General features: G+C 46.3%; 1 protein-coding gene across 1 annotated transcript; it reads right to left on the bottom strand.

Moving 5' to 3' along the window:
• Positions 1–7374: 7374 nt before the first annotated feature.
• LOC132586388 (interferon-inducible GTPase 5-like) lies at positions 7375–10670 on the bottom strand. The gene is made up of 2 exons (XM_060258430.1): positions 9969–10670; positions 7375–8791 (listed from the first exon to the last, which is right to left on the bottom strand). The coding sequence occupies exons 1-2, from the start codon at positions 10649–10651 to the stop codon at positions 7573–7575; spliced, it is 1902 nt and encodes a 633-aa protein (XP_060114413.1). The 5' UTR covers positions 10652–10670; the 3' UTR covers positions 7375–7572.
• Positions 10671–16718: the final 6048 nt, after the last annotated feature.

The raw sequence follows: 16718 nt of genomic DNA, 5'->3' as shown, positions 1-16718 counted from the left end.
CTTTTAATCTTCTTTTTGGAAAAGTGCAGTGGCTTGCAGCAGACCCATGGTCTGAGGGCCAAACCAGACGTTCTGGGAACAAATCTATGATTGAGTCCCCCTGCTTTCCTTAAAACTTAAAATTCTAGCTGTGATATGTGTGATGTGGGGAAAGGACATTCATTGCTGGCCCCATGTCATTGGTGTGGGAGGGGTCACTGCTCAGGGGTAGAGTATCAGCATAGCATACAGAAGGTCCCAAGTACAACCCCCATCTTCTCCAGTTAAATGGGTTCAGGTAGTAGGTAATGTGAAAGACCTCTGTCTGAGACCCTGGAGAGCTACTCCAGCCTGAATAGACAATATTGACTTTGATGGACTAAGAGCAATGTTCCCTCTGAGCTGCATCTTGTAAGCAAAAATGTCTCTTCAGGAACTACTGGCATTAAAGTTGTGAGCCAGTGATTTGGCTGCTGCCTAAATTAGTGTGCTCTGGGGCCATTTTTTCTGAGCTAAGACAAAAATATGTGAGCCGGAGACTAAGAAACAGTGAGCTAACCTCACACTAATTCAGCTTAGAGGGAACAGCGACTAAGAGTCTTATTCAGGAATAAGGTAGCTTCATAGGATCTGAACTTCTCCCAGGCTATTTGTCTGGGAGGGTGCCATACAGACTATACGAGTGGGGCCAGGAATTAATTCCTCTTCCCCAGGGCTGGTCCTAGACTGTCTTGCGACCTAGGCAAGGCTAGCTTCTGGCACATACATACACACACACCCTGCACTGCTAATGTCACCAAGTGACATATGGGGAGTGCCCAGTTTGGTGGCCCCAGAAGGCTGATGTCCTAGGCAATTGCCTAGTTTGCCTAGTGGCTGGGCTTGCCCTGCTCTTCCCCATACACTATCATCCAGGTCCAAATTGTGAACCTAAAAAAGATGTATGGAGAAATCAATCATCACTTCTTAACTCCCTTCCTGGTTTTCCTAAGGCCTATGTCTCCATACAATCCTGTACTCTGCCTTTTCTCAATATAATAACACAAAAAAAGTATTATTTTTAACATGGGAGTAGACAACTGGAGACTAGACGATGAAATCGAACTCTAAAGGACCTAATCTCCAGTTTGGATACCAAATGCCACTCCATTATCTTTCTCTGTCAAAGTTTCAGAGCGGAATATATTGAATCCTCACCAGTGGTTTATCCTCCACCTGTGGTTTATATGATTGGCTTGTAGGGCTGGCGTCAGCATATCCTGAGGCACAGCAGCTGTCAGGGCCCACCGTTACTGACCACAGACCTCTCCTCTTGCCCACTCCCCCTCCCCCCACTCACTTGCTTACAAGCACTCTGCCACCAATGTAGGGTTGCCAAGTCCAATTCAAGAAATATCCAGGGGCTTTGGGGGAGAAGCCAGGAGACTTTGGGGGTGGGGCCAGGAGACTTTGGGGGTGGAGCCAGAAGCAAGGTTGTGACGAGCATGATTGAACTCCAAAGGGTTAAATTTAAGTCCCTTTAAATGTGATGGCCAGAACTCACTTCAGAGTTCAATCATGTTTGTTTGTCACAACTTTGCTCCTGGCTCCACTCCCAAAGTCCCCAGATATTTCTTGACTCAGACCTGGCAACCCTACTCCATGTACACATTACAAAGTGCTCGTGCTTGCTGGGAGGCCACACATGGCGTTTCACATGCACAAAAAGAGTTTTATGCCTCCCAGATGCACACCGGCTCTTTTCTGTTTGTGAACTCAGTGGGCTGAGAAGGATGCAACTCGGCTAAGAACTGCACTCTGAAAGACCGTAAAAGAAGAGGAAATTCAACAGCACTTTTTTACCATCTATTCAGCTGCACAAGAAAGAAATTTGTATGAATTTCAGCATGTCATGCAGGGGCTGCATGTGGCAATAATCCTAAATTGTAAAACCCTTAATGGCCTCCTTCGGCATGGCCCCAGTTTCCCTTATTTCACCGATGACCCCCTTCCCATTGCAAAATCCCATATTGTTTCTTCTCTCCTTGGAAGTGCGGATATATTTTATAAGCAACTCTAATGGAGCTGCATGCTTCCTTCACCACCCACTGAAACCAAACAAGGTTCTCTGGCAACTGCCAGGGTTGATTTTTCATCCACACTGTGGAAGGCCATGACAGTTTTATTTTATTCGATTTTTAGCCCAATCTTCCCATAGAACAGGCTCAGGGCGGAGATTCTCATAACACATTGGAGAAGTTGAAGTCTGTGAAGTGACATTTCTGCATTTGAGGTTCTTTGGCCTTTCAATGACCTGATTGCCTCCATGCAAAAGTGCTGCAGGTGTCGAGCGTGAGACTTTTTCAACCTAACAGAGGACAGGAAGTAGCTGGGGAGGGCGTCCAGCTTTGGCCACAGCATCCTATTCCTGTGTTCATGAACAGCAGCTTGGTCTGCAGCCATGAGCTGGAGACCTTGCTCTTTCTGCCACAAAGGAAGCTGTACCTGCTGATGTCTGCGGACCAAATGAAGGTTAAGGCACAAGTGAAGGCCAGGTTGTTTTCCTTGCTGTGTTGTCCACCCTGTTGGCAACCAGTTCACAGCCAATAACGTCCCCCAACTTTCAGTAGATGGAAAGTGGACACTATTGCAATAATGATAACAGATTACTGCCTGAGTCCCCAAAGCTTGACCCTCACCTACAACAGCCTATGTAGGGCTGCCACCTTTTAAATGGCTCCCTCTGGCCAGGGCTTTTTTTTTTTAGCAGGAATGCACAATAATGCAGTTCCGGCTAGCTTGGTGCCAGGGGGTGTGGCCCAATATGCAAATGAATTCCTGCTGCTTTTTCTACGGAAAAGCCCTATGTGGAACAATGGTGCCATCAGAGGGGGTGGCCTAATATGCAAATGAGTTCCTGCTGGGCTTTATCTACCAAAAAAGCCCTGCCTCTGGCTGTCCCGTTAATATCAATTTTATCTGCAACTATCTCTTATTTTGGGTTGCCTGCCCATCCTTAGTGCCTGTGTACACATTTCAAAGTCCTTGTTGGAGAACAGTGCAAGGACTTTGTATTGTATGTGATAGGACTTTTGTACCTCCCAGAAGCATGGTGTGTCTTTGCAGGGGTGGCCAACGGTAGCTCTCCAGATGTTTTTTGCCTACAACTCCCATCAGCCCCAACCAGCATGGCTGATGGCTGGGGCTGATGGGAATTGTAGGCAAAAAACATCTGGAGAGCTACCGTTGGTCACCCCTGAATTAGAGCATTTTGTACTTTACAGTAGTCTTCCTGGAAGACCAGGTAGGCCTCTTACCCAACAGGGCTTCTAAAGATCTGGTCTGCTCTGTCAGGGCCCTCCAACCTTTTTGAGCCTGCAGGCATATATGGGACACAGCATGGTGAGTGCAGCAACAAAATGGTTGCCACAAAATGGCTGCCACGGGAGGCAGAGTCATCCACAAAATGATTGCCACAAATTGCCACAAAATGATTGCTACAGATCCTTGTGCTGTTGTGACAGCTGCTACCAAACAACATTTTTTAAAAATCTGCATTGTCAATCAAATCTCCAGTAGTCAATCAGAGGCCTTGCTGGGCAAAAGCCCCTCCCTATCCACTTCCTTCCTTTAAAAAAAACACTTGGTGGGTGCCAGAAAAAGTGGCACCAGGGCTCTTTTTCCAGCAGGAGGTCCTCTGCATATTAGGCCATGCTCCCTTGATGTAGCCAATCCTCCAAGAGGGTCTACTGTAAGCTCCAGGAGGATTGGTTACATTCAGGGAGCATGGCCTAATGTGCAGAGGATCTCCTGCTAGAAAAAGAGCCCTAGGTGGCACCACGTGCTGTGCAGAATAAAATAAAGTCTTAGTGGCAGTTGCCACTAAAGTAGGGTTGCCAATCCCCAGGTGGGGGCAGGGGATCCCCCGGTTTGGAGGCCCTCCCCCCGCTTCAGGGTCGTCAGAAAGCGGAGGGAGGGGAGGGAAATGTCTGCTGGGAACTCTGTTATTCCCTATGGAGATTTATTCCCATAGAAAATCATGGAGAATTGATCTGTGGGTATCTGGGGCTCTGGGGGCGCTGTAGTTTGAGGTAGAGGCACCAAGTTTTGGTATAGCATCTAGTGGCTCTCCCCAAAATACCCCTCAAGTTTCAAAAAGATTGGACCAGGGGGTCCAATTCAATGAGCCCCCAAAGAAGGTGCCCCTATCCTTCTTTATTTCCTATGGAAGGAAGGCATTGAAAAGGTGTGCTGTCCCATTAAATGTGATGGCCAGAACTCCCTTTGGAGTTCAATGATGCTTGTCACAGCCTTGATCTTGGCTCCACCCCTAATGTCTCCTGGCTCCACCCCCAAAGTCTCCTGGCTCCACCCCCAAAGTCCCCAGATATTTCTTAAATTGGACTTGGCAACCCTACACTAAAGTGTTTGTTGTATTCTCTCTCATTCCTCTTCCCCCAGTATATTTTAATTACCCCTCTTCTCCACTGCACTTGGGCTTCCGCTGTGTATGTGGTTCCAGGGCTTTTTTTGTAGCAGGAACTCCTTTGCATATTAGGTCACACGCCTCTGATGTAGCCAATCCTCCAAGAGTTTACAGTAGGCCATTTAAGAAAAGCCCTGTAAGCGCTTGGTGGATTGATTACAGCAGGGGAATGTAGAATAATATGCAAAGGAGTTCCTGCTACCAAAAAAAGCCCTGTGTAGTTCCATTTTGTAGCTGGCCTCACCCTCTGTGGCAGCCATTTTGTGGCTGCAGCTGCTACTGCATCAGAACGCTAAAGGTTCAAAAAGGCCCAAAAAGATTGGCTGTCTCTGGCTTCTAGATTGAGAAACTTAATTGCTCTTTACAATGTTACAGTTCCCCTTTTTTTTGGATTTACTGTGCTATTCAGTCCACTAATAGTTATGCTGGCTACTTAGAAGGGCTGAAGTTTTCCTTGTAGGCTGCTGTTCAAAGAGCAGAGGTAGACATTATACATATAAACACACATACACACTGATGGATTGTATAAGTACAAAAGACAGGCAAGCAAGATTGCTGCTGCAGACACAGTTGGTTCCCCATGAACAAAAGGTTGTAACATGGCGGGGGAGGCATAACCATGTGAGTGATCTAAGATAAGGAAGGATATGGTATCTCTCAGTGTCTTTAATTTTATTTAAAAGCTTCTATGGGTGGGTACCTATTTTGGATTAGTCCTCAGTTTTGGCAGAGAAAACAGGCAAATTCGGCACAATCCGCACAGCAAAAATGTTCTGTGTTTCTTCCCACTGCAGAATGGAGTCATGTCAACCCAGAAGTTTTCCCTGCGTCCTCTTTGCCCTAGCACCCTGAAACTGCCATTCCCCCTTCCATGGGAAACCAGAGGGTTTTTTTCAGGCTGTTTCCCCTAGCGGAAGTGGCCATGAGGCCCCTAGCTTGTCCCTTCTTCTGACTCCACGTGTCCTGGGATCATGTGATCAGCAATCATGGAGTCTGAGGAAGGGACAAACAGGCCCCTCACAGCCCTTTATTCAAGGGAAAACAGCACAGAAGGGAAGATGGAATCCTGTTGTCCCCCCTCACAACAATCTGAGCCATAACAAATGGCCAAGGGGGTTTTAAGGTACATGAGACATTGAAGGGGGTTGGGAGATTCGTAGGGATGCTAGCCTCCAGGTGGGACCTGGGGATCCCCTGGAATTACACCTCATCTCCAGACAAAAAAGATTAGTTCTACAGGAGAAAATGGATGCTTTGGAGGGTAGGCTGTATGACATTGTACCCCACTGAGGTCCCTTTCCTCCCCAGGCTCCATTCCCAAATCTCCAGGAGTTTCCCAACCTGGATCTGGCAACCCTACTCCCCCATCCCCTGCCAGTGGCCAGAGGAGACCTGACAACCTCAGACTCCTGACCTGGCTGATGTCACATATATCATCCAGGTCTACCCTTAGACAGTTGTGTTGCCTTAGGTAGTCCTTTGCCCAAATCTACTGTGTTTTTTGTTTGGTTTGGGGTTGTGCATTAGACAGGGTGTTTTTATTATTATTATTTAAATGCATTGTTTTTCAGCTCATCAGTTCTAGCCCACTGCACTGATATTTTTTTAAACCAGAGATATGTGCTGTTGCCTGAATTCATAGTATTTTGTAATCCGTCGTCTTGAGTTTTGGTGAGAGAGGCGGACTACAAATGTAGAAGAAGATTGATAGATGAGGATGATGATGACACAAATACTAATGATAAATACTAATAGTTCTTGATTCTACAAATACTAATAACAGTAGCAATTGTTCTTTAAGGAGGAAGCTAAGAGTAATCTAGGAGCATCCAGGAAATCACAAGCCAGAAGAGGAGGAGGAAGAGGAAGAAGAAGAAGAAGAGGAAGAAGATAATGATGGTGATGATTTATACCCTGCCTGACACTCTGAATCTCAGAATCTCAGAGCAGTTTACAATCTCCTTTGCCTTCCTCCTTCCCAACAGACACCCTGTGAGGTGGGTGGGGCTGAGAGGGCTCTCCCAGAAGCTACCCTTTCAAGGACAGCTCTGTGAGAGCTATGGCTGACCCAAGGCCACTCCAGCAGCTGCAAGTGGGGGAGTGGGGAATCAAACTCGGTTCTCCCAGATAAGAGTCCATGCATTTAACCACTACACCAAACTGGCTACTGTCTGCTCCCAGTTAAATTAGTGGGAACATTTTCATGTCCGCGGGGTTCTTCAAATAATCCATTCCCCAACATGTCATGGATTAATTTGTGAGATGGGATCTGATGGGTATCTCAGAACTTCAGCTTTACGTAGTGAGCTACAGAACAGCCAGACGTACATAGATTACTGGGAAGAGATCTCACTGAGAATCTACCCTGTGAAATTTGAGTCTTCAATCACCCCCCACCCTAAAGGGCACGAAAGCGTTTCTTGGCTGAGAGAACCCAGATGTTAATGTGGGGCAGGAGAGGGTCTTAAGTTGAATCCCCTCCCTTGAAATCAGAACAATACACACTTTATTTGAATAAGAAATTAGATTTATTCATGAAATGCAAACCCTGGTACAGAAATCAAATAAAAGACAAAATCGGATACACTTGCCATGGGCCTGCTACCTACAGATTATCTACTGAAAAAGCCTTGTTGAAGACTAAGGGCTGCTGTGCAAAGCAAGCAAAGTAAGGTCACAAGAACATACGATAGTGTGCATTTGGGGGGGGGGGGGGGGGTGAGGAGGTTTGAAGGAAATCCTTATCTGAATTGCGCCTTGCCTGGCATTCTTCAGAGCCCAGACTGGCTCTTTGGACAAGCAGGGATAGGGAAAAGAGGCTCCTAATCTAGAACTATCTATCTATCTATCTATCTATCTATCTATCTATCTATCTATCTATCTATCTATCTATCTATCTATCTATCTATCTATCTATCTTTCTCTATATCTGTAATTTTATATTGAAAAGCTCAATTAACTTAGGAATCAATTAAAAGAAAAATAAGCTTCTGATCTGAAATTCAAATCCAGTTGCCTTTTGCACTTGTTATTGAGTTCTGGTCCAGTGAATAATTCCACACATTTTGCATTTGGGCTTCTCTTTCCCAGTTGGTGTCTTGGGTCTTTGAGCCAGGACATCGTGATGGTCAAGGCTCAATTGCTTTTGCCTGAACACTCACTGCATCTTCCACAATGTCCTTCAAGAAGCTCCTCAGCATGTAGAATGTGGTGACGAAGGAAATAGCTCCTCCAGACAGAGAGCCCAATACTGGTACGAAATCCAAGGCCAGTTCAATTATTCTCAGATTTGCCCACAGAAACGACTGGCTCAAGCGTTCAACTACAATTTTTTTTGAAATCTCACTGGACATTGGAGAATTTTTAATTGCACATTTCAGCACTTGGTAATCTTTGCCAAACACCTTGGCAACTCTGCGGAGGGACTCTTCATCCAAGCCAAAGGCTTTGTAGAAATGGATCAGCGCACCTACCAAGATGCTAAGATCACAGAACAAAGCAAGTCCTGGGACAGGAATCACCCCGATAGCACAGGACACAATAGCGAGTTTCCATATAAGGGCCTCCATTGCAGCCATTTTCTTTTTGAGGATTTTTCTTGAGAAAAGTGGCATAGCCAAAATTAAGGCGTGTCTCTTGAGATCATCCAGGTCATTTTCCAAGGCTTCTTGCAGATCTGGGAAATCATACATATTTAAATTATATCTGGAGATGAGGAAAACCCTTGGATTAGATTCTCCTACCTTAGTCAGGTTATCACAGCAATATTTTCGTATCTTCTGAAGAGATTTATCTTCATCGAAGTTTGGGTCCCTAATTTCAGCAGCCATACTAACATCCATTTTGGAGCGCACAAAGTAAAATTTCTTCTTCATTTTCCTAATTTCATGGGCCAGGAGGACATCATTTTCAGTGAAACGTTCCGAGCTGACAATCATGAAAAAATCATACTGGTTAAAATTGACCTTCTCTAGGTAATCTTTTGGTTTAAATTCAGGTGTCCCAATCCCTGGTAGATCCCATATGGTTACATTCGGAAATAAGGGATGAGGATAGTTGTGACAGTCCATAGTTGTTTGTATTATTCCAGACCCAGCTGCACCTTCTTCGTAATCGGTCATGCCCCGCAGGGCATTGACAAGGGATGATTTACCAGCACCCGACACTCCTGTGATGGCAATGTCAAGCTTGACGTTTTTCAGTCCATCCAATTGTTTATTAATTTCCTCAGCCACCTCTTCAAGCTTTCTGTCCTTCAGAGCATCCCTCAGTATTGCAAGGTCAATTTTTAAGGTTTTTTCAAGGAAGCTGAAAAGGATTCTACTTTGTTTGGATGGTTTGGTTGATCTAAGAAACAAAAAGAAATGTGCAATTAATTTAGGAAGTTTTAGGACAGGAGGGGGAGGAGAGGGGAGAAAAGAGCTCCGTGGGCCTGATCAAGGCCCTGGGAAGGCCACTTCTCGCCCGCGGGCTGGGCATTTGACACCCCTGTTTTAGGAAGTTCTTACTCTCATCTGCCTATTAAGTGAGTTCTCAAGGCTGCTTATAGATAGTTTTAAAAACTTAAAAGAAAATGTTATCCTTAAAAACCGAGGAACAGGCAACCATCAGAAGTAACAGCTGTGGAGCAGGACAGATGTCAATAGTGACAACCAGCAATAAATCTAGCAATAACAGCAGCCATCAGCTGTTATCAGAAAAAACGCCAGAACAGGGATCTTATTGAAAGAACAATCCAATGCAATCACCAGGTGACCTTCAAAATATAATAGGTTTTATGGATTTATGGTCTACAGAGATCCTGCAATGGTTGACATGTTCTGAATAATGCCGAAATGCATCAAAAGATAACGTTGAACGTTTGTTGATCAGTTTTCTGCATTGAAAAGAGATGTGATTCTGCTGCTGGACCTCTAGTGGTAAGTCAATTTTGACCCAAAAACATAGGCCCAGGGGGAGTGGAGCCACACCCTGGGAAACAGAGTCATAACTGTTCTCTCCACCCATGGTCAATTCACCAATCAGAAATCACGTTTCTCAAGGGCTTTAAACCCTGGTGAGGGAAAAGAAAAGTACACAGTACATTTATTTTGCCATATGGGAGTGGGATTTCAATTCATTTAGTGCATTTATATATACTAAATATATATGATATATTTGGTTGTCATAATATGCTTATACTTACGTTTAAAATTATGTATGTTTTATGTTTAAAACTACGTATGTTTAAAACTATGTTTTAATTGTGATTGTATTTTATTGGTTTTAAATTGTAAATATATATGTCTGTTAGCTGCCCTGAGTTCGCTTGTGGAGAGGGCGGGATAGAAATTTAAGGAAATAAATAAACAAACAAATAAATAAATAAATGTATGCATCTTTTTAAATTGGGTTGAAGGTACAAAAATAATTCTAATCTATGTAGTTGCCTGGCCCCTCCACTGCGCCTGAACCAGATCTGCATTTTTAGACATACTTTTTGTTCATGTACAAAGAAAATCAGAATTGATTAAACCCAACATACTTGTCAGTTGTTCTTAAGATACGTCTCCTCAGAGCCTCAATTTCATTCTCTAAGGTCCTTTGCAGGAAGGGGAAATCGTATTTATCTCGGTACCAATTGGAGATGAGGAAAATGTGTGGAGTATAAATACCAGCGTTCGCAAAATTATCAAAACAATATGTCCTGACTTGTTGAAGGGTTTCTTCCTCACTGAAGTCTGGTTTCGTTTTTTCATTCGTAATGTGAATGTCCATCTTGGACCACGTGTAGTAGAACTGCTTCTTCATTTTCTGAATTGCATGGGACAGCTGGATGTCATAGACAGTGAAGCGATTTGAAGCAACAATTATGAAGAAATCATATTTGCTGTAATTTACCCTCTCTAGGTAGTCCTCAGCTTTAAAATTAGGTGTCCCAATTCCTGGTAGGTCCCATATTTTTACATATGGAAAGGTGGGGTGTGGGTAACCCTTTGGCTCTGCTGTTTTTTCTATTACATCTATTTTGGCTGCCTCCTCCTCATAATCTGATATCCCTCGCAGGGCATTGACAAGGGATGATTTACCAGCACCTGATACTCCTGTGATGGCAATGTCAAGTGTGGTTTTTCCTGACACAGTTAGATCTGAGAGGTTTCCTTCTTTCCCGGCAGAGCTCTCTTCAGGTTCACTGCTACCCGCTGGTGTCGAACTTTTCCCACCCATGGCTCTTCTTGAGGACTCGGCTGACCTGAAAAATAAATATGCAACAAAGCACCAAACCTGGAGCAATTACACTTCCTTCTCCTCTGTTCTCACTAGACCTATTAGAGACTAGCAGTAAAGCCCATTGTATGAGGACCCTACAATGAGGCCCTAGAAAAATATTTGGGAGGGGGTAATGAATGTGTAGGTGGCAGTATGGCCAGTGCATGAGAGTAAGTCATTTAGGGGACTGCCTGGGGCACCACCTGGCCTACGGGGCACTACTAGGCCCCCTTCCCCACACACTGCCCAATGCCTTGTGCCTCTTCTGCCCACCCATCTCGGGCAGATGGAAGAGGCGGTGAGACCTCATTCTGAGGTTGCCTCCTGAAAGGCAGCCTCAGAGTGAGGCAAAAGTGCCACACCACCTCTTTCGCCCGCTCCAACCAGGCAGACGAAAGTGGTAGCACCACAGTCACCAGCCTCCTCCCTATTTAAATACCCCATCGATCAGCTGATCAGTGGGGGGCCTTTAAATGAACATGAACATACAAAGCTGCCGTCTACTGAATCAGACCTCCCATGGCCCATCAAAATCAGTATCGTCTACTCAGACTGGCAGTGGCTCTCCAGGGTCTCAAGCTGAGATTTTTCACGCCTACTTGCCTGGACCCTTTTTAGTTGGAGATGCCGGGGATTGAACCTGGGACCTTCTGCTTCCCAAGCAGATGCTCTACCACTGAGCCACCATCCTCCCCTAAATGGGAGGGGGAAGGCAGATTAATTGCTTCTGCTCCTTTTCCACATAGCAGGGAGGTGGCAGAAACAGCCTTGCCTCCCCCCCCCCATTTAAAGACCCCCCCATGGGGGGCAGGAACAGGGGCATGGGTGGGGCAGCGGCCTGGGGAGGCAAAAACCCCAGTGCCACCCATGGGTGGCAGGAAGGAAGGTAGACAAACAAAATGAAAGAAAAAAGAGAGAGGGACAGAGAAAGAATGGTAGGAAAAAGATGGGGAGGAAAGAGTGAGAGAAAGGCCCTTTCTCTGTTCAGCTTTGCTCCAGATCTACTAGGCACTGAATCTGCCTTCTACAAACTCACATCTTTCAAAATGCTTCTACATTTAAAAATTTGCTCCTCACCTTTTGCAGAGTTTTACTTCTATATTTGAAAAAGAAGGAAGCTCCCGGCAAGACTCCCACCCCCCGCACGGGAGTACACACATTGCTACCACGTGCCACCTCTTTCATCTGCCCAGGACCCAGGCAGGTGAAGGGGGCAGTGAGGCACCTCTCCACCACTTGGAGGCTGCCTTTCTTTCCCACCACCTTTCACCTGCCCGGGGACCAGGTAGGCCCAATGCTAGGGCCTTGGGCATGCCAGGCCGGCACCTACCCTGTGCCCCCCACCCGTGCTTTCCCCGCCACCACACCCCATGGGGACAGCAGACATGGCTGAACCAGGCCTGAACAGTGTGCTCTTGGAGCCTGGAAAACTGGGGGTTCCTTGGTGGGACCGGGGGATTGGGAAGCCTATCTGGTGGAATAAGCTCTCATTTCAGATCAGAACCTTGCAGATTCCACTGCAATTCTGCAAGGCCTGTAAAATGCAGCTGTTCCATCGGATTTTCAGTTGAGGCAGTGGGCATGCAAATTTCTATCTTTGAGTCTAGGGTTGCCAAGTCCAATTCAAGAAATATCTGGGGACTTTGGGGGTGGAGCCAGGAGACTTTGGGGGTGGAGCCAGGAGACATTAGGGGTGGAGCCAAGATCAAGGCTGTGACAAGCATAATTGAACTCCAAAGGGAGTTCTGGCCGTCACATTTAAAGGGACCGCACACCTTTTCAATGCCTTCCTTCCATAGGAAATAATGAAGGATACGGGCACCTTCTTTTGGGGCTCATAGAATTGGACCCCCTGGTCCAATCTTTTTGAAACTTGGGGGGTATTTTGGGGAGAGGCACTAGATGCTATATTGAAAATTTGGTGCCTCTACCCCAAAAAACAGCCCCCCCCCAGAGCCCCAGATATCCGCAAATCCATTCTCCATGATTTTCTATGGGAATAAATCTCCATAGGGAATAACAGAGTGCCCAGCAGACATTTCCCTCCCCTCCCCCGCTTTCTGATGACCCTGAAGCGGGGGGAGGGTCTCCAAACCGGGAGATCCCCTGCCCCCACCTGGGGATTGGCAACCCTATTTGAGTCTCCCCTTCTGTCAGCTCAGCCCGGCAGCTAGTAACTCAATCATTCCACGACACTGCTCAGAAGGTTTCTATCTTTGTGTTGCCATTCTGGAAATTTATACTTTGATTTTTTAGGCATAGAATTTTAAATGCCTGGATTTTTAATCCCTTATCTTCTGATGTTATCATGCTATTACATGACTTGGTAAGGCACCCTGAGCCTGCCTTGCAGAGAGGGCAGGATATAAATCACATAAAATTAAATTAAAGATCTTCTGGAAATACAGCTGAACTCCACAGCAGAGAAATCGGTTCCCCTGGAGAAAATGCAGGGCTTTTTTTGTAGCAGGAGCTCCTTTGCATATTAGGCCACACACCCCTGATGTAGCCAATCCTCCAAGAGCTCACAGTGCTCTTAGTACAGGGCCTACTGTAAGCTCCAGGAGGATTGGCTACATCAGGGGTGTGTGGCCTAATATGCAAAGGAGCTCCTGCTACAAAAAAAAAAGCCATGAGAAAATGGCTCTTTTATCACCAACTGGTATGTAAAGGTGACCACAGCATAACCCTCTAGATTATCAACCTAGCCCATAATTGCATTCACCTTGATAAGTCTTCACTCAGTCTTTGTGGAGTTTCAGGCACTGCTGCTGTTCTGCTTGTTTCCCACCTAAATGGAGAAGTTGATATGTCTCTGCCTCCTCCTGGCAGGCTAACTGCACTTGCACAGGAAGCAGCCCCAGCTCTAGGGGTTCTGCCACCCCAGAATGAATACTGCACCGCCGCCCCCCCATGGGCTCCATTTGTGTGCGCCCGAAGTGCGCGCAGGGTGCGACGATGTCACCCAGAAATGACATCATCATGACGGTGCGCTTTTCACAAGTGTTTTTTTTTTCAGCTCCGATCACGCAGAGCCGAGAAAGAATGCTCTGCGCATCCCCCTGCCCAGCCCTCTCTGGGTTCGGACTGGAGAGCTGGGCAGGGGGCGTGTTGTTCTTTCTCAGCTCTAAGCGATCGGAGCCGAGAACAGGGCCGGCTCACTCACTAGGCAAACTAGGCGGTTGCCTAGGGTGGCACCGGATTGGGCTCCCCTCCCCCCCCCCCCCCCCCCCGCCGGTGCCCATGGCAAATGGCTGGTTTGCCTGTCTCCCTCTTCTCCCTCGCCCCCCCCCCCACTGCCACCCTCTCTCCCTAGTGCTGCATGCCAGCGTCACGCTGTATCGCCGTCGCCGAGCCGAGCCGAGCCTGGTCCTTAGCAGCTTCAACACAGTTGGCGCAGCTTCCTTTGAAGGGCCCATGAGATTTGCTCCCCCTCACTTCCAGTTTTGGGAAGGAGGGGGAGCAAACTCTCCCCTGCATTCCTCCCAAGCTCTTTGAAGCTTCCAGGCTGAGACTCTCAGTTTGAAGCCCCCTTTGAGGCTCTTCCTGCGTTTCTTTGCTGGCTGCTGCAAGGGAAACAATGGGGTGGATTTTAATATCCATTCCACATTTTCCTTGCAGCTTTGTCTATACTCTGCAATGGTTTCAAATGGAGTGGAGATGGTTACATTTTCAGCTTTCCTACAGCTAGCTGAAACTCACGCTTCCTGGTGTTGTGTCCTTGCAAAGGAGGATTGATGCTTTCAGCCAGCTTATCTCTCTTGAATGGACCTAACCTAGTGAGTACTCTAATGTGGGAATCCACAGTCAAAAGGGGATATTATACTGGAAAGGCTTTGCCAGTCTGAGTAGACTGGTGGGGAGAAGTTTGCAATGCCATTTCATTGTTTCCACAGAGTCAGAGCCTTGTGACGTTTTATTTTAAAAATGGCATTGCCAAATTCCACTAGTCCCCCACCGTTCCAACTTAAACCATTGGAAGAGTTTTAAGCATGTTTGTGTTTTAAGTTTTAAAAAATATCTTTAAGTGCATTTGTCTGTGTCCGTTATAAAGTTTATATCTCCACTTCCTGGCATATTTTATGACACTCATGGCCCCGCCCCACAAAGAACCATTTGTGTAGGGTTGCCAATCCCCAGGTGAGGGCAGGGGATCCCCCGGTTTGGAGGCCCTCCCCCCGCTTCAGGGTCCTCAGAAAGCAGGGGGAGGGGAGGGAAATGACTGCAGGGAACTCTGTTATTCCCTATGGAGATTTATTCCCATAGAAAATCATGGAGAATTGATCTGCGGGTATCTGGGGCTCTGGAGGGGCTGTTTTTTGAGGTAGAGGCACCAAATTTTCAGTACAGCATCTAGTCCCTCTCCCCAAAATACCCCCCAAGTTTCAAAAAGATTGGACCAGGGGATCCAATTCTATGAGCCCCCCCAAAAGGTACCCCTATCCTTCATTATTTCCTATGGAAGGAAGGCATTGAAAAGGTGTGCCGTCAATTTAAATGTGAGGGCCAGAACACCCTTTGGAGTTCAATTATGCTTGTCACAGCCTTGATCTTGGCTCCACCCCTAATGTCTCCTGGCTCCACCCCCAAAGTCCCCAGATATTTCTTAAATTGGACTTGGCAACCCTACATTTGTGTCAGATCCAGCCCTCCTAAGAAATGAGTTTGACACCCCTGGATTAAACTGTGCGTCTGAACAGGCCCAGTGTGTCTTTTTGTTGAAAGAATTCTTAAAATAGATTCACAGAGTTTTTGAATATCCATGCTAAAACATAATAAGAACATAAGAGAAGCCATGTTAGATCAGGCCAATGGCCCATCCAGTCCAACATTCTGTGTCACACAGCGGCCAAATACACACACACACACACACACACACACTGTGGCTAATAGCCACTGATGGATCTCTGCTCCATATTTTTATCTAACCCCCTCTTGAAGGTGGCAATGCTTGTGGCCGCCACCACCTCCTGTGGCAGTGAATTCCACATGTTAATCACCCTTTGGGTGAAGAAGTACTTCCTTTTATCCGTTTTAACCTGTCTGCTCAGCAATTTCATCGAATGCCCACGAGTTCTTGTATTGTGAGAAAGAGAGAAGAGTACTTCTTTCTCTACTTTCTCCATCCCATGCATTATCTTGTAAACCTCTATCATGTAACCCCTCAGTCGACGTTTCTCCAAGCTAAGGAGCCCTAAGCGTTTCAACCTTTCTTCATAGGGAAAGTGTTCCAGCCCTTTAATCATTCTAGTTGCCCTTTTCTGAACTTTCTCCAATGCTATAATATCCTTTTTGAGGTGCGGCGACCAGAACTGCACACAGTACTCCAAATGAGACCGCACAATAGATTTATACAGGGGCATTATGATACTGGCTGATTTGTTTTCAATTCCCTTCCTAATAATTCCCAACATGGCGTTGGCCTTTTTTCTTGCAAACGCACACTGTCTTGACATTTTCAGTGAATTATCTACCACGACCCCAAGATCTCTCTCATGGTCAGTCTCTGCCAGTTCACACCCCATCAACTTGTATTTGTAGCTGGGATTCTTGGCCCCAATGTGCATTACTTTGCACTTGGCCACATTGAACCGCATCTGCCACATTGACGCCCACTCACCCAGCCTCAACAGATCTCTTTGGAGTTCCTCACAATCCTCTCTGGTTCTCACCACCCTGAACAATTTAGTGTCATTCGCAAACTTGGCCACTTCACTGCTCACTCCCAACTCTAAATCATTTATGAACAAGTTAAAGAGCATGAGACCCAGTACTGAGCCCTGCGGCACCCCACTGCTTACCGTCCTCCACTGCGAAGATGCCCATTTATACTCACTCTCTGCTTCCTATTACTCAGCCAGTTTTTGATCCACAAGAGGACCTGTCCTTTTACTCCATGACTCTCAATCTTTCTAAGGAGCCTTTGATGAGGAACTTTATCAAAAACTTTCTGGAAGTCAAGGTAAACAAGGTGTAGAAGCTGCTGAAATACCACAAGGCTTGCAAATGACCCCCGCTTCAGGGT

This window comes from Heteronotia binoei, chromosome 17, assembly GCF_032191835.1.
Source record: "Heteronotia binoei isolate CCM8104 ecotype False Entrance Well chromosome 17, APGP_CSIRO_Hbin_v1, whole genome shotgun sequence".
NCBI lineage: Eukaryota > Metazoa > Chordata > Lepidosauria > Squamata > Gekkonidae > Heteronotia > Heteronotia binoei.
Note: the sequence above shows the minus strand (reverse complement) of the source record. Positions and strands in the feature narration are given on the sequence as shown.

Excerpts from the sequence above, each read along its gene's own strand:
- LOC132586388 (XM_060258430.1), bottom strand. The coding sequence starts at position 10,651 with ATGGGTGGGAAAAGTTCGACACCAGCGGGTAGCAGTGAACCTGAAGAG. Across the intron at positions 8,792-9,968 it reads ATCTTAAGAACAACTGACAA|ATCAACCAAACCATCCAAAC; the intron begins GTATGTTGGGTT and ends TTTGTTTCTTAG.